Genomic DNA, 19,999 nt, shown 5'->3' on the forward strand with positions numbered 1-19,999 from the left:
TTGAATGACTGTGAAAATGTCGAATTAGTTTAATGAGAAATTGTGATGTCATTAAGTGGGTTATCTGGGGAATCATACAGATTATCAGCCTATTCCCTTCACTGTATAGAATATATATGCTGGTCCCAGAGTTTAAGATAAAATAATCCTTTAATAGTCCCACAGTGGGGAAATTGCAGAAGGTAGCTGGGGAGGCCAGAACTGCCTCCCCTACTGACAGTCCCAATCTCACGTCGCATGGCCAACTCCACTCTACTCAATGGACCTGTGGCCGGAGTAGAATAGGTGAAGCAGCACCAGGAAAGGCAACACTCAAATAGACCTGGCACCCCGCCATGCTCTGTAAAGGTAAACTTAGGGCTCCAGGGGACCAGCTTATACTGTATGTTAGTCTTAAACCTTATCCTTTGCAGGGAATGTACTAGAAAGTGTTATTATTCCTGGGATAACACCTTTTATCTAAAATCAAGCTAAGGTAATGGTGGCGGGTGTAAGAGCAAATCCTTTATTCTTTATTTAACTACCTCTATCTAGCGGATCATGATCAGTACAAAAAATACAGAACAATTACAACTGCTAAGGGATATTTTTCATGCCTGTTTTTCATTTGTGGGGCCCCCATATTCACAGATCCATTACAGATTTGAGTCAATTGGGGATCTGTGAATATGGGCAAATATAGGACATGTCCTACTTTTTGATGGTCTCTTAAAATGGACTATCAAAAAAAAAAAATGTATATAAAACCCCCCCCCCAAAAACTGAAATCACGAGAATAACCTAAATTCATGAATTGATTTTAACACTGCCGAGTGATCTGTGGTTCCTTTGGCAAATGTTAGGTTCATACTTGAGTTTTTGTTTAGGTTCTTAGTGTCCACTTGGAGACAAGAAAAACGTAAACCAAATCCACCTAAAAAGCAGTTACCCGTGAACTCTATACACTAATGGGACCCGATTAGAGATGAGCGAGTACTGTTCGGATCAGCCGATCCGAACAGCACGCTCGCAAGGAAATGAATGGACGTAGCCGGCACGCGGGGGTTAAGCGCGCCGGCTACGTCCAAGCGGAAGTACCAGGTGCATCCATTCATTTCTATGCGAGCGTGCTGTTCGGATCGGCTGATCCCAACAGTACTCGCTCATCTCTAGTCCCGATGTGTTTGCGCACAAAAAATGCAGAGAGAAAAGGACTTTTCTCTCCGTATTTTTCAAGTGGATATAGGGATGGAATCCCTGAATGGAGACCGGGCTCAAGTGTGAACCTAGCCTAACACTGCCAGTCCCCCTCCCTAACCCACCACTGAGCTTTAGAAAATTTACATTTAACAGGATGTTATCCGTGTGTGTGTTGTACAGCAATGATCTGTATGCACAATACTTGTTCTTCATATGTAACTGTTATATTTTACTGTAGGTTTCACGCTGTAATAAGAAAATAAGTTGCTTTATTTGTGTTTGTTATCATTTTTGTAATATTAACAACTCTGGGAACGAAAAAAAAAATGTATAATGCACTAAAATAATCAAGTCCTTGTGTCATTCTTGAAGTTTTCATTTTTTATATACAAAATTGCACCTTTACACAAGTCTCTCAAATGACATAATTGAATTTCCCAGACCCATCAGTCAGTTATTCATAGGATAACTTGTATCAAAAGCAATTTAATAAAAGCACTCGTAAGCATTTTATTCCTATCCATGATTGCAGACATTTACAAAAACCAGAACAACATTTGAGTTTACCTTAAAAAATAACTTATTAAGCAGTGATATACACAGCACAAAATAGTTCAGGGAGAAAATGCAACAATTTAGAATTCAAAAATGTAAACGTGAAAAATAAAAAGATGGAACAGAAGTCTCTATGTCTCGCTACTTAAGATGGCATGTGATAATATCCTTTTACAATGTCCTGTGGGAATATATATATATTTATATATATTTATATATATGTACAGATGATAAATTGCAGTTCTGTTTAGGGCAATTTTTTTTACATATGCCACTCTTTACAGTTGCTTGAGTTTTTAACGCTTGGACCCGCTTCTTCACAAACAGGGTAAATGGCAAGATATAGAAAAAAAAATGTTTCATGTGACGGGGACCAGGATCCTTAAGTTAAATGGCATGGTGATGAATGGTTCTCCTCAAGGGCAGATCTGTGAAGAGGGCTAACTCACTGCAGTCTTCATGACGAGACATGATGAAGAATCACACACTCATTGTCATGCTAGGGGAATACTGTAAAGAAAAATAAACCAGGAGTTAGCAAAGTGGAGCATTTGATGTATTTTATATAGGGCATTATATGCTGTATTCTATTCTAAGCGGGGGCGTTTCCTACAGAGGTTTGTCCTCCCTAGAGGAGCAACTACCCTTCTTGTGGTTCCTCGGTAGAGATAAGTAGGAAGCTCCTGTATTAGATCAGATACAGCCACAACAAGCATTCGAGCCATGATCTATTATTACACCATTATGTCTATATCCTGGAAAGCTTCCTTAGAAGCCTACAAGGACTGAACAATATTTTAAAAAGGACCTTTCTCCATCTCCCACCAGTACAGGTCTTTCCATCCACTGATTCGGGCACAGTTGGAAATTTTTCTCTAGCCCCCACCCTTTCCAAACAATAAATGCATTAGTTTTGGTGCCTCATATACTGTTTAGGCTCTGCAAGCTCAGATGAGCAGGAGCAGACAAGGGGTGTCCATCTCCGCCTGGCACACCCTTGTTGTTTTCCTCGCCTGATCCCACCCATCTGAAAGTAGAGATCCTAAGCATATGAGGCACCAAAACTTATTGCTCAGGAGAGGTAGAGCAAAAAACTTCAATCATGCTGGCAACAGTGGAACAGCAACTACACCGTCCAGTCATATTAATGTGACCACCGCCTACTTTTTGACATCAACGTTAAATAACCAATCGCAGAAGGCACGTGTCATCAGCCATCTGGGTAAATCTATCCTTGCGGACCATGTTCACCCCTACATGCGAAATGTCTTTCCTCAGGATGATGGCATCTACCAGCAGGACAATGCGACGTGCGTGGTTCAAGGAGCACCAGGATCAGTTTACCGTACTCCCTTGGCCAGCAAATTCCCCGGACTTGAACCCAGTTAAGCATCTGTGGGACCACCTCGATCGGGTTGTTCGCGCCATGGATGCTCAACCGTGTAACCTAGCGCAGCTGGCTACGGCACTGGAGTTGGCATGGCTCAACATCCCAGTGAACATGATCACAACATCCCCTCTCTTCCTGCACGTCTCGGTGCTTTCCGCTCTGCCAAAGGTGGTTATTCTGGATTTTGACAGGTGGTCACATTAATGTGACTGGTCTGTGTATTAATGGGTGCTAAGAACTGTATTTGGTGGAGGTGGTGAAAGGCTCCCTTTAGGAGGATGTGTCCTCTATTAAAACTTAGTAAATATGACAACATTTCTTTAAAATAATAAGCAAAATGGACAAACATATACATTACATAACATTTTATAATGCTAAAGTGATACACTCAGATATAGCTCCACACTAAGTGAATGGGACAGAACTTTATGGCCACTACACAGTATATAGAGTGTTAGTTCTGGTGTACTACAGGTCTACTAAACAGGTGACTGGTTGAGGCGCCATTATAATACCAATGACTTATCAACAGGACATAAACAGGACATAAGACACTTACACTCTCGCTCTGAAAGGGGTTTAAGAAGTTCCCACCCATTTCTCCGTCATCTCGGGGAGTGCCTGGCTGGTTACTCAGGCTCATGTTGTTCGGAGAGTTCTGTGTGTGGGATTGAATTATAAAAGGTTATGTAAGGCAGTGCATCCATGTATAGATATGTGCGTGCAACAGAGAGTATCTCCAGACATTACTAGGAATCATACATAAATAGTAATGTATCATCTCACGGAAGTAGAACATTCACTGCGGAGCTGTCACTTCTACAGGATATACCGTAAATGTCTGCTAAGTGGGGTACAACATTAATACAAATAGGGGGTCCCTGAGCCCCTTTCTGGATGGACTTAGTAGCAATGCTGGGCTAAAAAAGTAGAATCAATGAACTTACCTTGGAAATACTGTCCATGTCCCCTGAGCCTAAAGAAACAAGGCAAAGGTTAGTAACAATCCATGTGTACTAATACAAGGTAATGGCCAGAGCGGTGGAGTCGGTAGGCCACACCACTAACTCCGACTCCCTGATGGATTTAATGGTACTTATCTCCATAGACACTGTGGAGATCGCTGCCCAACATGTGTCCACCGGCCACCAAATGAGGGGAACATAAGACCCCATGGACTATTACACCCCAAATCACCCATCCAGCCACCCTACGCCCGCACCCCCATACTCCCCTCCACTACTTGCTTTGGCAATGTCAAATATCTATTTGGACGTGCCAATAAAGTTTCTCAGATTTTTGATTCTGTAGGTTATAAGATTTGTATCTCTAGAGGGGTGTGGATATGTGATATCAAAACAGAAGGAAGGTCATCCTTGACTTGCAACTAAGTTCAGCTATGAATCTGTTACATGACTTTGTGTACACAATGCAGTGCATCATATAAGGCGGAGCTCACACTACCGTTGCTAATATCCGTTGAGGTCTTCCATTATAGGATGACAGTAAAGGACATTAAACTGTCACCAACAACGGTGACCGATTGAATCTGTGTCCGTTCCCATTGACAATGTACATAGTATGACAGACACCATCTTCCGTCATGTTTGTTTAGTTTTGTAACGGAAGATAAAGTCCTGCATGCACTACTTTTTAGCTGCAACCCGCTGTGTGGGTCCTTAGCATTAAAAGGGATTTTCCAGCCCCAAGAACAGTCGGCTCTTATTTAAGTAAGCTCCTCTAGTATAGCTATATAGTGGTCAGGGCTTCAGCTCCAAGTATATGAATAGGAGAAGACCACATGTGAACATGGTGCAACTGCATTTTATTTCCAATTCTACTCCATTCACAGTTTTTTTTCCCAGTTTCATTTCAAATGAGAAAAACCTAGGTAGTTTTCCCTATTGACAGGACACATAAGAAGTTATACAAATCTAATGTCTTTATAAAATAAATAAATGGGGCACTCACCTAATGAGCCATTTATATGGTGCGGTTCCATCCCACCTAATCCACTCATTGGACCATCTGATCCAGGCCCCATAGGGAACTAGCATGGAAAAACAAACAATAAAAACAAGTGTTATTCTGGCAATCTCAAATTGGCCAATATATTCTATACTTACTAAGTGGATAAAAGAAATACATAAAACCATGCAGGAGATTGGTACTAAGGGTTAAATCTTAGCTACAATTCCAGCTATACAATTATAACCCAACCCTACCGCACCCTATCCCAACTCACATTAGGTCTGTTGGCGCCAGGTGGTACTGCATTCATTAGTGTGTACATATTGTCTCCAGAGTTTGTGGAATCTGAAATAGAAGGACAGAAAGAATGTAAGTAAAGCGGACAATATCTAATACATAGCAGCTATATATACCAACCAGTCCATATGCAACACATATGGGACAGAGCAGACACCCCTCCACATCAATGTATGTGCACAAAAAGAAGAGTATAAACCAACCAACCTGCTGGACTGGGCATAATAGGTGTACCCGGAGGACCACCACCACCAGGAGGACCCTGTGGAGACAAATGTATGTATTTATATGTACAATCATAAAAATCCCAATTGTCCAAAAAGTATTATTATGTTGAGTATAACTTACAACATCATGTATAACAAAACAGAATCATTGCATAGCTGAGGTTTTCTTTCTTTGTAAGAATATAAACCACTAAAGACGTAAAATCAGATACTATGAAACCAGGATTGGGTATTCTGGTTGCCTAGTCCATGTATTATCAGACAGCGCCACCTATAGAAGCTAAAGTAACAAGTCATGGATTATACTTAAAGCATAACAAAACTTTTGGACAACATTTGATTTTCTCGCACTGTTCAGCACTATACTTTATTAATGTATTTTGGCTCCTTTCTGCGAAATTCTGTATTCCTTTTCTGCCCTCCCTTGTTTAAACCTAGAAACTTGCTTCTGGTGTTGTACGAAAGAGGAGATTCTCTTCTTTCATATGACTTTAAAGTTGTGCCTATATTATTGCCAAAGATATCACTGGTTGAAAATACAGTCACAATTGGGATACTTATATGTAGTTGCACCAATTCAGTGATATCTCTGGATATAGTAGAACTGCAACCTAGTGTCACATGAGAGGCGAGAATATCCCCTTTTAAACAACAGCAGAAGTAAGTTTCTACGTCTTATAATGCCCAAGATATAATTGTATGAAGTGACCCTCTCCTTATTTTTCTTGCATTACATGCCCAAGCCCATCCATTATATACCATACACGGTGAGAATCAGGGAACAGCTCTCAATAGAGAAGCAAGGGAAAGAATAAAGAGATGCCGGATTTCACAGAAAGGAGCCAACGTTTGTTAATAAAGTATATTACAAAATATATTAATGACAAAAATACTGCCAGAAAAACAAGAGATGCTTCAAAGTTTAGTTACGCTTTAAAAATAAAGAAAAAAAATGTAATACATTAAAAGAAGTGATTCATCAGATCTACTGGAAAATGCAGCCACACAGCTGACGGTCTGTCCAAAGTAACCATAACTTTTCAGCTGACTTAATAAAGTGTCTGCTAAGTCCGTGCTTACTACTTCAGAAGTGATTTTGACACTTATATAAAAGTGCCGACCCCTCTTCACAACTATACAACAAGACATATTCACAGCTCCTCAGGGATGTGAAGATCCCGGTTCTGTTAGCGGTTAATAGGGCTGTTCTCTAATAAATGATGCCCAAATATACGTAGGCACCTGCTAAGTGAATGGCACCGTCATGCACACATACTATATAAATCTCATTAGAACACCAGAAAGATGAAAAATTGCATCGGGAAATTCTCTAGAAGAGGTTTTCAGGATCAAATATCTATTGCCCAATGACCTATACCTGCTAAAACAAGCCACGTTGCAAATTACGGATGCTGCCGAACCCATAGATATTGCCAGTGGCATAACTAAAGTATTGTGGACCCCGATGCAATCTTTTGTCCGGGGCCCCTCCCTCATCCCTACAGCAAATTCTTGATAGTGATGTTAGGGTTATCTGTGGGTCTCCTTGGCTTATGGGCCAGATGGAAGCTGCAATCTCAATACTGATGCCAGGGCTTATGGCCCCCTAAGGCTCCTGGGCCCCGGTGTGACTGCACCTTCTGCACCCCCTCAAGTTACACTCCTGGACATTGCCCAATCTTGTTGCAGGCCAAAAGATTTCCCTACTTCCTCTGACATTTAGTGGTCTGATCCCTTACATATTTTTTTGATACATGGAATGTACAAGGGGGCAGGATGAGCCGAGACCTACACTGAAGATACCGGTACATGGACTTGGTAACTACTAGGGAGTAGAGATGAGCGAGTACTGCTCGGATCAGCCGATCCGAACAGCACGCACCATAGAAATGAATGGATGCACCTGGTACTTCCGCTTTGACGGCGGCCGACCGCTTAACCCCCCCCCCGTGCCGGCTACGTCCATTCATTTCTATGCGAGCGTGCTGTTCGGATCGGCTGATCCCAACAGTACTCGCTCATCTCTACTAGGGAGGTGTATAGGTGTCTCAGAAATTACAGTGAAACTGATACAGATCAGCTGGTCAAAATGCTAAAAATATATATTTGGAAAGCTTTATTTTATCACCAAATGTTCGCAACGCACTAAAACCTATTTTAAAAATGGTTCTCCGTAATTGATGGTGAAAAAAAAAAAGTTTCTGTAGAGTTTCCAGCAACTAATCTCACATGAAACAAATGGTTAAATGCTATAATAAAAAAAAAAAAAGACACTTAAATTATACAGGCGGAACGTATACCGCTGATTCCTACGCCAGTCGTTTTACGGGTTCTCCATAAGCTGACCACATTAGTGTATACCTCTCCAGCAAACGGCAGACTTAATCAATGGATTCTGAAGTCCTCATTGTAGGAAATGGTTGTGAAGTGCCTTTTAACAGTCACATGCATTACACGGATGTTATTATGTAGGAAAGCCTGGCTCTCCCGGCATCTGTGCGCAGATTGGTAACGGTTCTTCAAACGAATATCAACATATGCACATTAAACGTCAGACAAAACACTGGAACGCGGCTCAGATGTTCGCTCCGCAGACAATACTCAAGGGCTCCTCTTAACATCTGGATAACTATTTCTTTGACTAAATAAAATGTAACATCAATTCCAATGAGCAAACAAAACCAGATGAACTTACTACATAATTCCCGGGAGACGCGGACGAGTAGGGTATCTAAAAGCAAATAAAAATCAAAGTTACTCTTTTATTGTTCAGAGAGAACATCTATTGATTGCTTTCCTTGTTGGGGAAATTTTGCTTGCAGGACATATTGTCGTCTTTAGTTATATTAGTCCAGTCTGTGCCATGCAGATAGAACATAAAAGCCAGGGGCGCACATTTCACGCACAGGACCAGCTGCTTAGAGAGGCAGAAAAACCTGCAGATTTTGGTGGGACCAGCTAACCCTCTCATGTGTATGGGGTGGCGTCCAGACCTTTCCCAATAACAGATGTTGGAGGAAAGAAGCATAGGGCATGTTGGACTTTAGAGTGGCTTTCAATATGGATGACCAATCCAGTTATCTGTGGGGTGGGGAAGTCGGACACATAGACCCTGCACTGATCAGCCAATCTGGCCGCTTCCAGGCACTGGAAACTATAGAAATGGCTAGAGATGAAAGTGCAGCAATGGGCACAGCCATTGTGCAGTGGAGACACCAGGGTGGTCTGATTTCTTGAATAGGATTCTGACACTAGGAGTATATTAGAAAGTAAACATATACTAACTGAATTTGCACTTCCAGGATTTGGCCATGGTCTTCCACCTCCGGGACCCCTGAGTAGTAAAGAAAAGATCATCATCATCATCATTATCATCACAATATAATTTAAATATATCAGAATATAAAACAGCATAAAAAGTTGTTCTGGTCTCGTAAAGTATTTCTAACAAAACACATTAGTCACTTATCCACTGAATAAGTATCTGGTCACAAGGGTCTCACTGCTAGGCCCGGCACCGATAAGGACAATGGGGGTCCCGTGTTCCCAGTTTCAATGGAGTGGTGATCACACTGCACACTACAACTCCGTGCAAGCACTTTAGGACTGGCAGAGATGGCTGAATTCTGTACTTTCAGCAAGTTTCATATTTGTTAAATATAGTCAGTAAAATTTTTGGGTGAGTGTGTTCGTTCCCATAGGCTGCCATATAGCTAAGATATGCAAAACTGCAACGACACAGATTGTCAGATAAAACAAACTCAAGAAGAAATACTTGTAGATCTCAGGTCCCAGCTACTGAACCCCTACAGATCAGACTTTGTGAACGCCACACTTACAACATGTCTAACAGATCTTATCTATGACTTGAACGGGTAGGTGTGCGCCATGCCGACAGTGATAAAGTGATAATCACATTTAATAATACTGTCAGAGCGCAAATACAGACTTAAAATGTGCCAGATTTATCTCAGTGACTGACGTTAGACTGTATATCATCCTACAATACACTAAATTTTAAGTGGTTCTGCAAGGAGGCTCAAAAATGTATATCCTGGACACCCCCTTTAAGTTTATATCACCTATGAGTTCATTTTTCGACAAAATGAAAAGTTCCAAAATGTTAGTGCGTTTATCTATAAAAAGCCAGTATCCAGTACATGCAATAGCTCAATGTTATGTACGAATTGTATGTTTCTGTACATTTAGATTTGTTTAAGAAGTCCACTTACATATTCATCCCAGGCATCCCCGGGCCACCAAGTGCGTTCAGTGGCGGTCGCATCCCACCTCCGTAATTCTGTAATGATAACCAAGGGTCAGACTACCACAAAACAAAAATCAAAGAGGAAAGGGGAAAGAAAGGACAGCACATTAATGGCAGCCCTACAGAGGTTAGCGGACAGAGGCTGAACACACAACATACAGCAGAGAACAGACTCATTCTGTCAGTCATTTATACTCTTACAGCTCATCATTGTACTTCGAAAGGTTGGTGAAATAAGTAAAACTTCTTTGTTTTCCTAATGTCATGCAAACAGCGCCACTTTTGCCCATGGGCTGGGTCCGGTACTACAGCTCAGCCCCTTTTATCTGTGTAACTTTTAAACTGACCATTTTTGTTGAGCGCTTTAATCTATGGACAGAGATATTCTGTGGGCTACATCAATACCATAAATCTGACCCTTCCTGCAATCCCTTCTTGTATGATCAGGACAACATTTAAATCCTAAGATGAACACTACATGGACCACCTGGGATCTGGATGCAGAGCGGAAGATAAAATCACCATAAGGAGGTTTTCCTCATTGTAACAGAAGGGTTAGCTTTTTTGGTTACTTGCAAACCTAAATCCATTAGGTGGAGTTCTCCTATATAAATGCCACACAAAACTTATCAATGAGATGGAAAAATCTTTGTGGTGAAAATCTGACGACAAAAATTCTTTCAGCAGGACAAAGTATGGACTAGTATCACACTGGCAATTGTTGCAATGGGAAGACGTTAATGAGTAACTAAAAACAGAAGACATTTCCAACATTTTGGGGAACTTCAACTATACATCATGATGAGAGGTTCAGGTGACACTATGACACAACATGGGCAGTGTCACCACAATTCGAGATCACAGATCTCTTCAATATAGTGTTAGCTATGCACACTACGACCAAGACACAGCATCAGAATTGTTGGTAAAAGCCTCCGACACAAGAAGACTTGAGAACTGACCATTTTCAGACTGTTCCCAAGTCATCAAGGTCACACAGAACCTGTCCCAAGTATCACACAAAACGATATGTTATATTAAAGAAGTTTTCGGGGATCACAATAGGCCATCAATACCAGATCGGCTAGGGTCCAAACCTCGCTACCAGTGATGGTACTCTGCTGAGATTTGCAGCCTCCACTTTGGTCACCTTGGTCCATCTACCTGCACATTGTCCAGTAAAAAGGACTAAACTGCAATACCCTTCAGTACTACTGGTGTAGTCAACATGCGGGTACATGGAGAAGTGTGAGCAATGAAGGGACTAGCTCTGCCCAACTTCTGCGGCTCCTTCAAATAGCTGAAGGGGGAATTGCAAAGAGTTACAAATTGATGGAAAACCCCTTTAAATAGAGCAATAGTACAATTAAAACTTAAGTTACATACCTGTGGACCAAGAGGAACCATTCCTCGGGGGCCACTCATTCTCTGCATTGGCCCTCCCATGTTTGGGTGCCCTGAAGAAGTAAAATCACACAATAAAAGTTATTAATATGATACTACAGCAGTCGACCAGACTTCAGCGTGGTGGAGACAGGTCAGACATATCACATTTAGACTGAATGTCACACTAGGAAATGTATTCTTGCAGTAGTTAGCAGAATCATCACCTTGGATTGAGATGACCCAGCAATGTGGTGACTGAATGATAATGTGACTTACATACTGCACCGAAAGCAATGACAAAAGACAAAGATTTCATTAATATACCCATCAATTTCCTGAAGACTGGTCCAACAAACTGCGGCTATGCCGGCATATTTCTGATGGATGACCATCCTAAATGATCACCACTATTTTAATGAAGAAATCATAATAAGTGATTGTAAACCTAAAATATTGTATCAAGAATACAGATGTTTCTACATATGTGCTCAGAATTTCTTAAGATCATTGATCTCAAGAAAGCTGTGTATGACATTTGTCTGAATTACAGAACTGGATGACAGTGTCTGGTACATAGGTTAAAGAGAATGCCCATTACAGCAACATATTATCTTGTCAGAGATGATATGCATGTCATTGCTGGAACTTCCACCGACCATAAGTACAGGGTCCTGTGTCCCAAGTCTGAATACAATGACAGCATGAATGAACGCCATCGCTCTATTCAATCTCTATGGGACTAACAGACACTGCAGCCAAATACATTGCTCAGCTGTTTGTGCCCAATGACAAATCCAGCACTGCTACATCAAAACAAACACTGTCTTACCAGCTCAGTCCTAGTTCTATTACCTTGTTGTCTTGAAGGATCCATACCACTGGGAAGTAATGTCTGGCTTCCAGGAACGCCCCCAAGTGCCTAAGGAAATAGATATCTTTCTTATAGACAGACAGATAACAGGGATAAATGATGAAGTTACTTTAGGGGTTAATGCTGGAGTTACCTGATTGGGTATTCTTAATGGAGGCCGAGGACCACCTGGATATCGAGGGGACATGAAGGGCTAGAAAGACAAGGAAATAAAAGATTATAGTTAATATCTAAATTTCAGTGTCCACCATTTTGTTGCCACAATTGTATTCATTATAAATCAATACCAAATGTATTCAAGTCATTGTATGTAATAGTCCATAGGCAATAAACATGTAGCAGTGCCGTAGTGTCCAGGTCAAGGACATCCACACCCTGGTCTTTGAAAACACTTTCCATCTTAAAGGGGTGTTCCCATCTTGTCATATAGCTAGGATATATCATCACTTTATATTGGGCAGGGGTCTGATCTCTGGAATTCATACTGACCCCGAGAAGAAAGATGGTGCATGGTGTAACTCTGTATCCGCTTCATTGCAAAGAGATTGTGTTATACAAGTATTTATCAAGTGCCAAATCCACCTGAAAAGCACTTACAATTTAGGGTCCATTCACATGGAGGAAAATAGTGAGAAATTTGGTGTGAAATTTCAGTGCTGAAAAAAAGCCTCCCATTGACTTCAATAGGTTCTGCTAGCGGAATAAAAAGTTAGCAGAACCCATTGAAGTCAATGGAGGCTTTTTTCCAGCGCTGAAATTCCAGACCATTTTCTTCAGTGTGAATGGACTCTTAGGGTAAGTTTACACGGGGCTTTTTGGACCGTAACCTGAGGCGGAGACCGTCTCAGATTCCGGTCCAAAATACAGTAGCTGTGACTGGATGCAGTGCACCAGCATCCAGTCACGCAATCCGTTCCAGATTAGGCCCAATGAAAGGGCCTAGTCGGGAGGAGGGAGTGTCTTCAGGCCGAATCGTGAGGCGAAAGAGACTGAAGAATGAGGATCTCGCTTCCTTTTCTGGGAGCCGGAACAAACCGGCTCCTGAAAAAACAAAAAACACCTGACCGTCTCCCATTGATTTCAATGGGAGCCATCTTTTTGGTTAGGATTTGAGGCGGATTTGGTCAGGATTTGAGGTGGATATGGCCTCAAAATCCTGACCAAAAAACTCTGTGTGAACTTACCCTTAGAGTCAAGTGATTCCTCTTGAGTTCCCCATATACATGCAACTTCGGCCGAGTATGCAGAGAACAAGGAAATGACTGCTACTAGACACCTCTAGCAATGACATTATCCAGAGGAAAAAAAAAAAAGATTTGGCCATACTGGATTCCAACGCCACCAAGTGAGAGTCTGCCCACATTTATACTTGCAGCTGTATACATACAAGCTCTTATATATACAGCTCTCACATTTTTACATGGAATATTGGGACGGCGAGTGGAAGAGACTCAAAGTCACCCCTCACATTTACTCCTGCAGATTACTCCAAGACTGCGATTTCTACAGGTGAGAAAGTAAAAGTGTACGGTAACCCATAACCATCATCCAGACATTATCTTTCATTTTCCGAATAACTACGTTGTTGGATTTCAGTAAACCCGGTGGTTTAGCGGCCATGGATCTAGAATTACAGCAGAAGACTGTATTTTATGTCATTTGTCCACAGGTCTAATTTGACTTAATGCACCATGTTATTTGCTTCCTAATACCCTCTGTGTCACACTGCTATTTTACTACAATGACAGAAAAGACATTCAGCTGGTACTGTATGGAAAAAAGACAACTATAGGATATAATAGGATAAATGGAGTAAACCAAGAAGGAAATGTATTAAAGTGGTTTTCTAGATCCAAATCAAGTTAGGTCATCAGTATGTGATCTGTCCAAGCCTGACACTCTGCCTGCACGGATCATCTGTTTCACCAGCCTCCTGTTGGATAAGTAATGGATGCAGCACCATTCCTATTTAAGTAATAAGAGCAGTGCTGCAATTCACCAGAATCACCACTATGCAGAGGACGGTGCTGCTGCGCTCAGAGCTGTGTGCGCTCCAGGCGTTGAACCGCGCCAGTTCACAGGTCACCATTTCGAAAACTCAATTTGAGTCTGGAAAACCACTTTACAGCTGGTGCCACATGCAACATAAACCACAGTGTTTTTACATTAACTGCAAAGTCCATCACAACACATTACATATAAATATCCGCAGCTGACCTACTGCGTTTTCAAAAACAGTTGAGTTTTTGTAAATCAAAAAATGTCAATTATACCTTGTGGAAACGCCGGCGGTTTTCCAATACGTAAAGAGGAAAACTCTGCCTCCATCATACCTATCTGTGAAAAGGGATGTGCGTTTTTTCCAGCAGCATTTTTTGGCTGTGGTCCGCTACGCGGGGCTTTAGCCTAAAAAGTAGCATTTCTTACTGCTGAAGTGTTCTGGATTAAGATGTGGCGAATTTACTAAAAAAATACTTTCAGGGTGAGGTCATGGAAATTTTTCATATGGTCAGGGCCCCTTTTTAAAGCCACACCACATTTTTTTTTTGGGGGGGGGGTTGTATCATGTCCGGCACATAGTGCTCATATCACATATAATATGGAGATTTCACCTGCTCTCGGAGATCTGCCCACTCTTCTAAGACACCCTTTTTGTAGGCACCTATTGGACATTCTGGGGGAGTTGCCATGTATGATTAGAGGACACTGCCCTCTTAATAAATTGGGGATATATAATCACAGTTTGGTCATCAGAAAGTCAAATCTACAGCAGCTTTAAGATAACATAGGTTTTATAGTAAATTGATCAAGATTTTGGCTGGCTCCACCTTCTAACTGCTAAGTCCCAGCGTCTTAATAAAAACAGATGACAGGAGTGGAAAATTTCACAAAAAGTTAATTTTTTTTTATTTTTGCTAAGATTTATTTTTTTTTTTTTACAGCAGAAAACCGTGCATAAAGATTAATAAATCTCTGCTAGGTTTCTAAAATCTCCTTTAAAGCACTTTTATAAGATGACCACAGGGAGGTCTCCCACACCATTTACACACGGGCACAGAGTAGTGTATTTTGGTCCCGATTTTGACGCGGGAAGCCGCGTCAAAATCGGGACCAAAATATGCCTGCCGCGACTGTCAGTCACGGCTACTCGCTCCGGAGAAGGCCCAAAATGAATGTGCCTAGTCTGGAGGGTGTTGCCGCAAGGACGGCGCGGCCCAATGAGCCGCGGAATCCGCCTGAAGAAAGGGTAGCTCCTTTCTTTTTTCCATGAGTGGCAACATGCCGCTCACGGAAAAAAGATCGCTAGCAGTCTTCATAGACCACCGTAGTGAGGGGGCTGTTTATGATGTGGTTTACGTGCCAAAATCCGCCCCCTGTACCCGTGTGAATGAGCCCTTAGATAGCATACTGTATAACTAGGATTTGCTCCCCCTATGTCTAGGACAAAGTCAGTGCAGTACTAGAATAAGAAACAAGCCCCTTCACCTGTACACGAATTTATTACAGGCTATTAGAATTCATGAACGACCATGTGTCATATAAAAAAAAAGTCATGTTTACGTCCTTCTACCTAACAGGTCTCAGGAACATGTTCCGTTATTTTACATATCCTATACCTCTGATAGACTTTTTGTATTTATATTGTAAAATGATTTTGTTTTAGCAATTTACAGTTCACATATAAAACTACAAAAGACAAATACAGTACATCACACTAACCCTGAACTAAATCCTAAGATCCCTTGCTTTAAAGTCTCAGGAATCAGTCATAAAATATTCCAATATTTTTTCTGGCTTGATGCCTGTAAAAAACTGTCTTATGAATTGCCAGTAACAATCGGCACCGCGCTAAAGTACAGGCTGAAACTCTGGATTCATACAAGACACATAAAATATCATGTATTTACAAGAATATTAGGTTTATTTCCCAAAATAAAAAAAACTATTATTAAATTATATAACTATTATATAAAATGTACAAAATGTTACTGAAATGTGAACCTTAGTTTTTCAAGGTTCAGTTTTAGATTGATTGTGAAGGATGATAACTCATGAAGGAATATGAACTATGAAAGAGACTAAATTTTGTTCCAATTTTTTGATATGGAAATATTCAACAGATATCCTATGCATTTTGGAAAATGCCATGTGTCATCATGTAATATATTATCTATCTATCTATCTATCTATCTATCTATCTATCTAACTATGTATCCATTTATCTATCCATCTATCAAAACTAGATTAAACTAATTCTGTCTCCGATAGAGATCCTCCAATGACCTCTATCCTAAATTCTATAGCCATGTGGGGGCTGTGCAGCTCTCAACATGTCCTGTAACAGGAAAAGTGCTCCAACAAGGACAGAGCTTGGACCAGACACTTGGGGGAAGGTGCTTTGGTTTGTCACGGTGCCACCGGGATCTCTGACCCTCAACTAAACAAACAAATGGCGTGACTTGGCATCATGGTGACATTGTTTTATCAGCAGGAATTGTCTAGTCTGGGAGTCTCTACTCCTCTTTCCTCTGAGTTATTAGAAATCACGGCTGTGCCAACAAAACAGCTGCCAAATTAAAGGGCTTTTACTATTTACGGTCATATATATTGTTACTGTTGTTGTCCTGACTTTATTTAAAAAGGGCAATGTGGATATACGGGGAACAGAAGGAGTAACCATGAAGACTACAAAGGTGTTTTTTTTTTTGTTTTGTTTTTTGAGAGTGGGAGACTCTAGAAAAGGTGGGCCAGTTATCATAGACTTGGCCCTTATTCCCACTGAGCTGATTCTTGGTCAAGTGTTGGATGAGTCAAATGTTGGATGGGTCAAGTGATGGCTGTGTATGGAATCCGAGCCGATCCTGTGGAAATGGACCAGAGTCTGCGATAAGTGTAAAAAAAAGTATAGGAACCTTTTTTTTCGTGAGTCAAACACCACACAGTGTGTGAATAGGCACTTTATGGGTACCTATGCTGTCGAACAACTTGCAATTTTCTGGCAGCATTTGTGACATGAATAAATATTGTAATATATTAGGTTTTGGCTCCTTTCTGTGAAATCGACTTTCTGTTCTGCATGCACTCACTTGTTTCTTTCACTGGAGTATGGGTTCATGGGTTGAGGGGGGAATTAGCATCTTAGTTTTGGGTCATAGAAAAAAATGAGAATTCAGTTTTTCTTATGACATCAAATAGTTTGACACCCCGGCCACCATCACCACCAATCGAGTGTCATTCGATGGATATCTCGAATGAATACTGGCAGAAAAGTGATCTGCTTATATATGACACCGAAAGTACTGTTCTAGGTTTTATAATGTCTAGATACTACTGTGACTCCCAGCTTCCCTGTAATACACCAGAGCCTGCACACCCATAATCCAGTGAAAAGCAATGGAAGAAACAAAGTGTAAAATACTGAACAGGCAGTGACTTTTTGCGGAGGATTTCATAGAACGTATATTATATCATATGTTAGTGACACACAGAAAACATGGATACAGTGTCTTGTAGAAACTGCCCAGTAGGTATAGGGAGGTCATGCATGCACCCCTGGAAATTTTAGTAAAAGGTATTCCAAATTAGTTCCTTTTGCTGGAATAAGGACAACAGTAGCAGCACCACCTACTAGAAGGTGACAGCCTTGTAAGTCAATGTCCGACTTTCACAGACGTTTTGTAACATGACTTGGATACAAACAAAATGTAGAAGAATCTCTTCAAAAAGCAAAAGACCCCAACCCCCAGATAGCAGTTTCAGGGTTCTTGAATCAATGCAGAGCGGGCTATGGATTGGCTAAGTGAGAGGCCACTGATGTGGGAAAGGAAGGGTACGTGACTAGCTCCCCGATATCAGGCACCAACGCAACTCTTCAGTGGCATTACCACTCATGTGCTGGACCTCAGGCACATGCACTGTGTAGAAGAGATGGACTTCCTTGGCTTCAATGTAGAGCTGCGCAGGCACCAGACACGAGTCCCACAAGACTTGCCTTTAGTCAGGTATAAAAGCAGCCATGTAAGCCTTCGGGTCTATAATCTGTGAGTGGTTAGTGCCCCAAAAAGTGCTGACAGGAACCCTTTTAAAGGATATGTATGTTCCCCTGGGAATTTTGGGTATACAAATTAGTTGCGCTAGAGGCGTTTTGCTTTTTCCATTTAGGAGAAGTAATTTGCATACTTCTTCCATAGAAAACAAAGTAGAAATTTGGCACCCTGGATCTTGCACTGGACTCTGCCCAACCAAACAAAAAGAAACAGTGTGTGGCCTCCTACCTGACCGTGGGGTCCTATCATGGAGCTGCTGAGGTTGTGAGGTAGGTGATGTGCATGTGGTGATGACTGTGAGCCTGGAGGACCCTAGGGGGTAATGAGATCATGGATATTAGACAGGGACTTTACCATCTGGAGCAGGAAAAGCTGAGTGATCAGATTAGAATGTATTCAGCCAGCTAAGGCTCTGTTCACATTAACACTTATTTTCTGTCAATATATTTGAAGGAAATAATAGTATAGTCTGCAGCACTATTCTTACGGTCAAAAACACCTGAACCAAGCCAGATCCCATTCAAAAAGCAATGATGCTAGTGTGAACGGAGCCTAACAAGGCTCTCTGCCCCAATATTGTAAAAAATCTAAAAGGGACTGTAATTAAAATGTACATCAACAAACATAAAAAATGTATTAACCTTCTAAATCCTTTAATTTACTCTTTTTATTGTATTTGATTTACCGTATTTCATGTCATTTTTCTGCATTTCTCTACAGAATTGCCGGTCGTGGTGAGAACAGGCAGTGGTTTATCTCCACTTTGCTGTCAAACATTTGAGTTGTCAAATAGCTTCGGTCTCAGAAAAGCGATGTTTGCACATGGCGAGATTTCTTACAAAATACTCCTTTATACATAGTAACACTTACTGTCTGGTTTAACACATGGAAATAAGTGAGAAACCCCCCCCCCCCAAAAAAAAAAAACATATTTTGACCATCAAAATGCATTGTGTGCTCATAAAAATAATCGGTATTAACAGTTGCAATGGTAAACATGAAACATCGAATTTTGGCTTTACAGACGGCGCTTAGATTATCTGATGTTCGGAAATGGCTGAAATTCTGCAAATTTCCATCTGATTGAAAGGGGTTAATGAATATATAATATTGATAACCTAGCCTTAGGATAGATCTTCAGTTTTAGATCTGCACGGATCCCACACTAGGGCCCCCGCAGATCAGCTGCTCCAGGATAGCCCGGCACCCAGTCATGTTTACATGCCAAACCGTGCTGCTCACTTGCCTTACAAAGTGCAGCGCTAACCAGATCCCAATCAAATCTATCAGTTATGACTAGAAGCAATGATGCTAGTGTGAACAGAGTCTAAGAAGGCTCTCTGCCCCAAATCTACGGGGCTTTAAGTACTGCAGAGTGGTCTCATAGATTTCAATGGGGTAGTGCTGCAGTAGCTAAAGCCATGGCTACGCATTGTATGGTGACAGCATTACCAGGAGCTGCACTCTGCTGGAGCAGCTGATCTGCAGGGGGGTCTGGGTCCAAGGCCTAAAGAAGGGTCATCAATATTGGAAAGTGGATAATGCCTCTAATTCACAGACTGTACTTCAGTGGTTGAAAACCTGATCCATTAAAAATAAATCTCAGGATTAGAAAAAAAAAAATCACGATTTTTTTCCCAAAAAAATAGTGCCACTTCTGTCCACAGGCCGTGTCTGGTATTGCATCTGCATAGAACCGAACTGCAATACCAAGCATAGACCATGGACATTTGTCCTCATGCCAGTTATTGCTCCCAAATAATAGGAAACTAATACAATTCTGAATTTAATATTAGAGATTATAAAAGA

At 41.2% G+C, this 19,999-nt stretch overlaps 1 protein-coding gene across 4 annotated transcripts in view; it reads right to left on the reverse strand.

Annotated features, from left to right (window-relative positions):
• Positions 1-1,542: 1,542 nt before the first annotated feature.
• Positions 1,543-19,999, reverse strand: part of SSBP2 (single stranded DNA binding protein 2) — a 146,592-nt gene continuing 128,135 nt past the window's right edge. Inside the window, exons 6-18 of one of the 4 annotated variants that reach the window (XM_075271250.1) lie at positions 18,419-18,502; positions 12,277-12,336; positions 12,125-12,191; positions 11,273-11,343; positions 9,852-9,943; positions 8,905-8,953; positions 8,315-8,350; positions 5,600-5,654; positions 5,370-5,440; positions 5,096-5,174; positions 4,072-4,100; positions 3,684-3,782; positions 1,543-2,244 (exon numbers count right to left, since the gene is read on the reverse strand). In XM_075271250.1, the coding sequence (XP_075127351.1) occupies positions 2,215-2,244; positions 3,684-3,782; positions 4,072-4,100; positions 5,096-5,174; positions 5,370-5,440; positions 5,600-5,654; positions 8,315-8,350; positions 8,905-8,953; positions 9,852-9,943; positions 11,273-11,343; positions 12,125-12,191; positions 12,277-12,336; positions 18,419-18,502 (822 nt within the window). In that variant the 3' untranslated portion in view covers positions 1,543-2,214. The remainder of the gene's footprint in view (positions 2,245-3,683; positions 3,783-4,071; positions 4,101-5,095; positions 5,175-5,369; positions 5,441-5,599; positions 5,655-8,314; positions 8,351-8,904; positions 8,954-9,851; positions 9,944-11,272; positions 11,344-12,124; positions 12,192-12,276; positions 12,337-18,418; positions 18,503-19,999) is intronic. The other 3 variants (XM_075271258.1, XM_075271267.1, XM_075271275.1) reach the window with 3 other exon arrangements.

This window comes from Leptodactylus fuscus, chromosome 1 (genome assembly GCF_031893055.1).
Source record: "Leptodactylus fuscus isolate aLepFus1 chromosome 1, aLepFus1.hap2, whole genome shotgun sequence".
In the NCBI taxonomy this organism is placed as follows: domain Eukaryota; kingdom Metazoa; phylum Chordata; class Amphibia; order Anura; family Leptodactylidae; genus Leptodactylus; species Leptodactylus fuscus.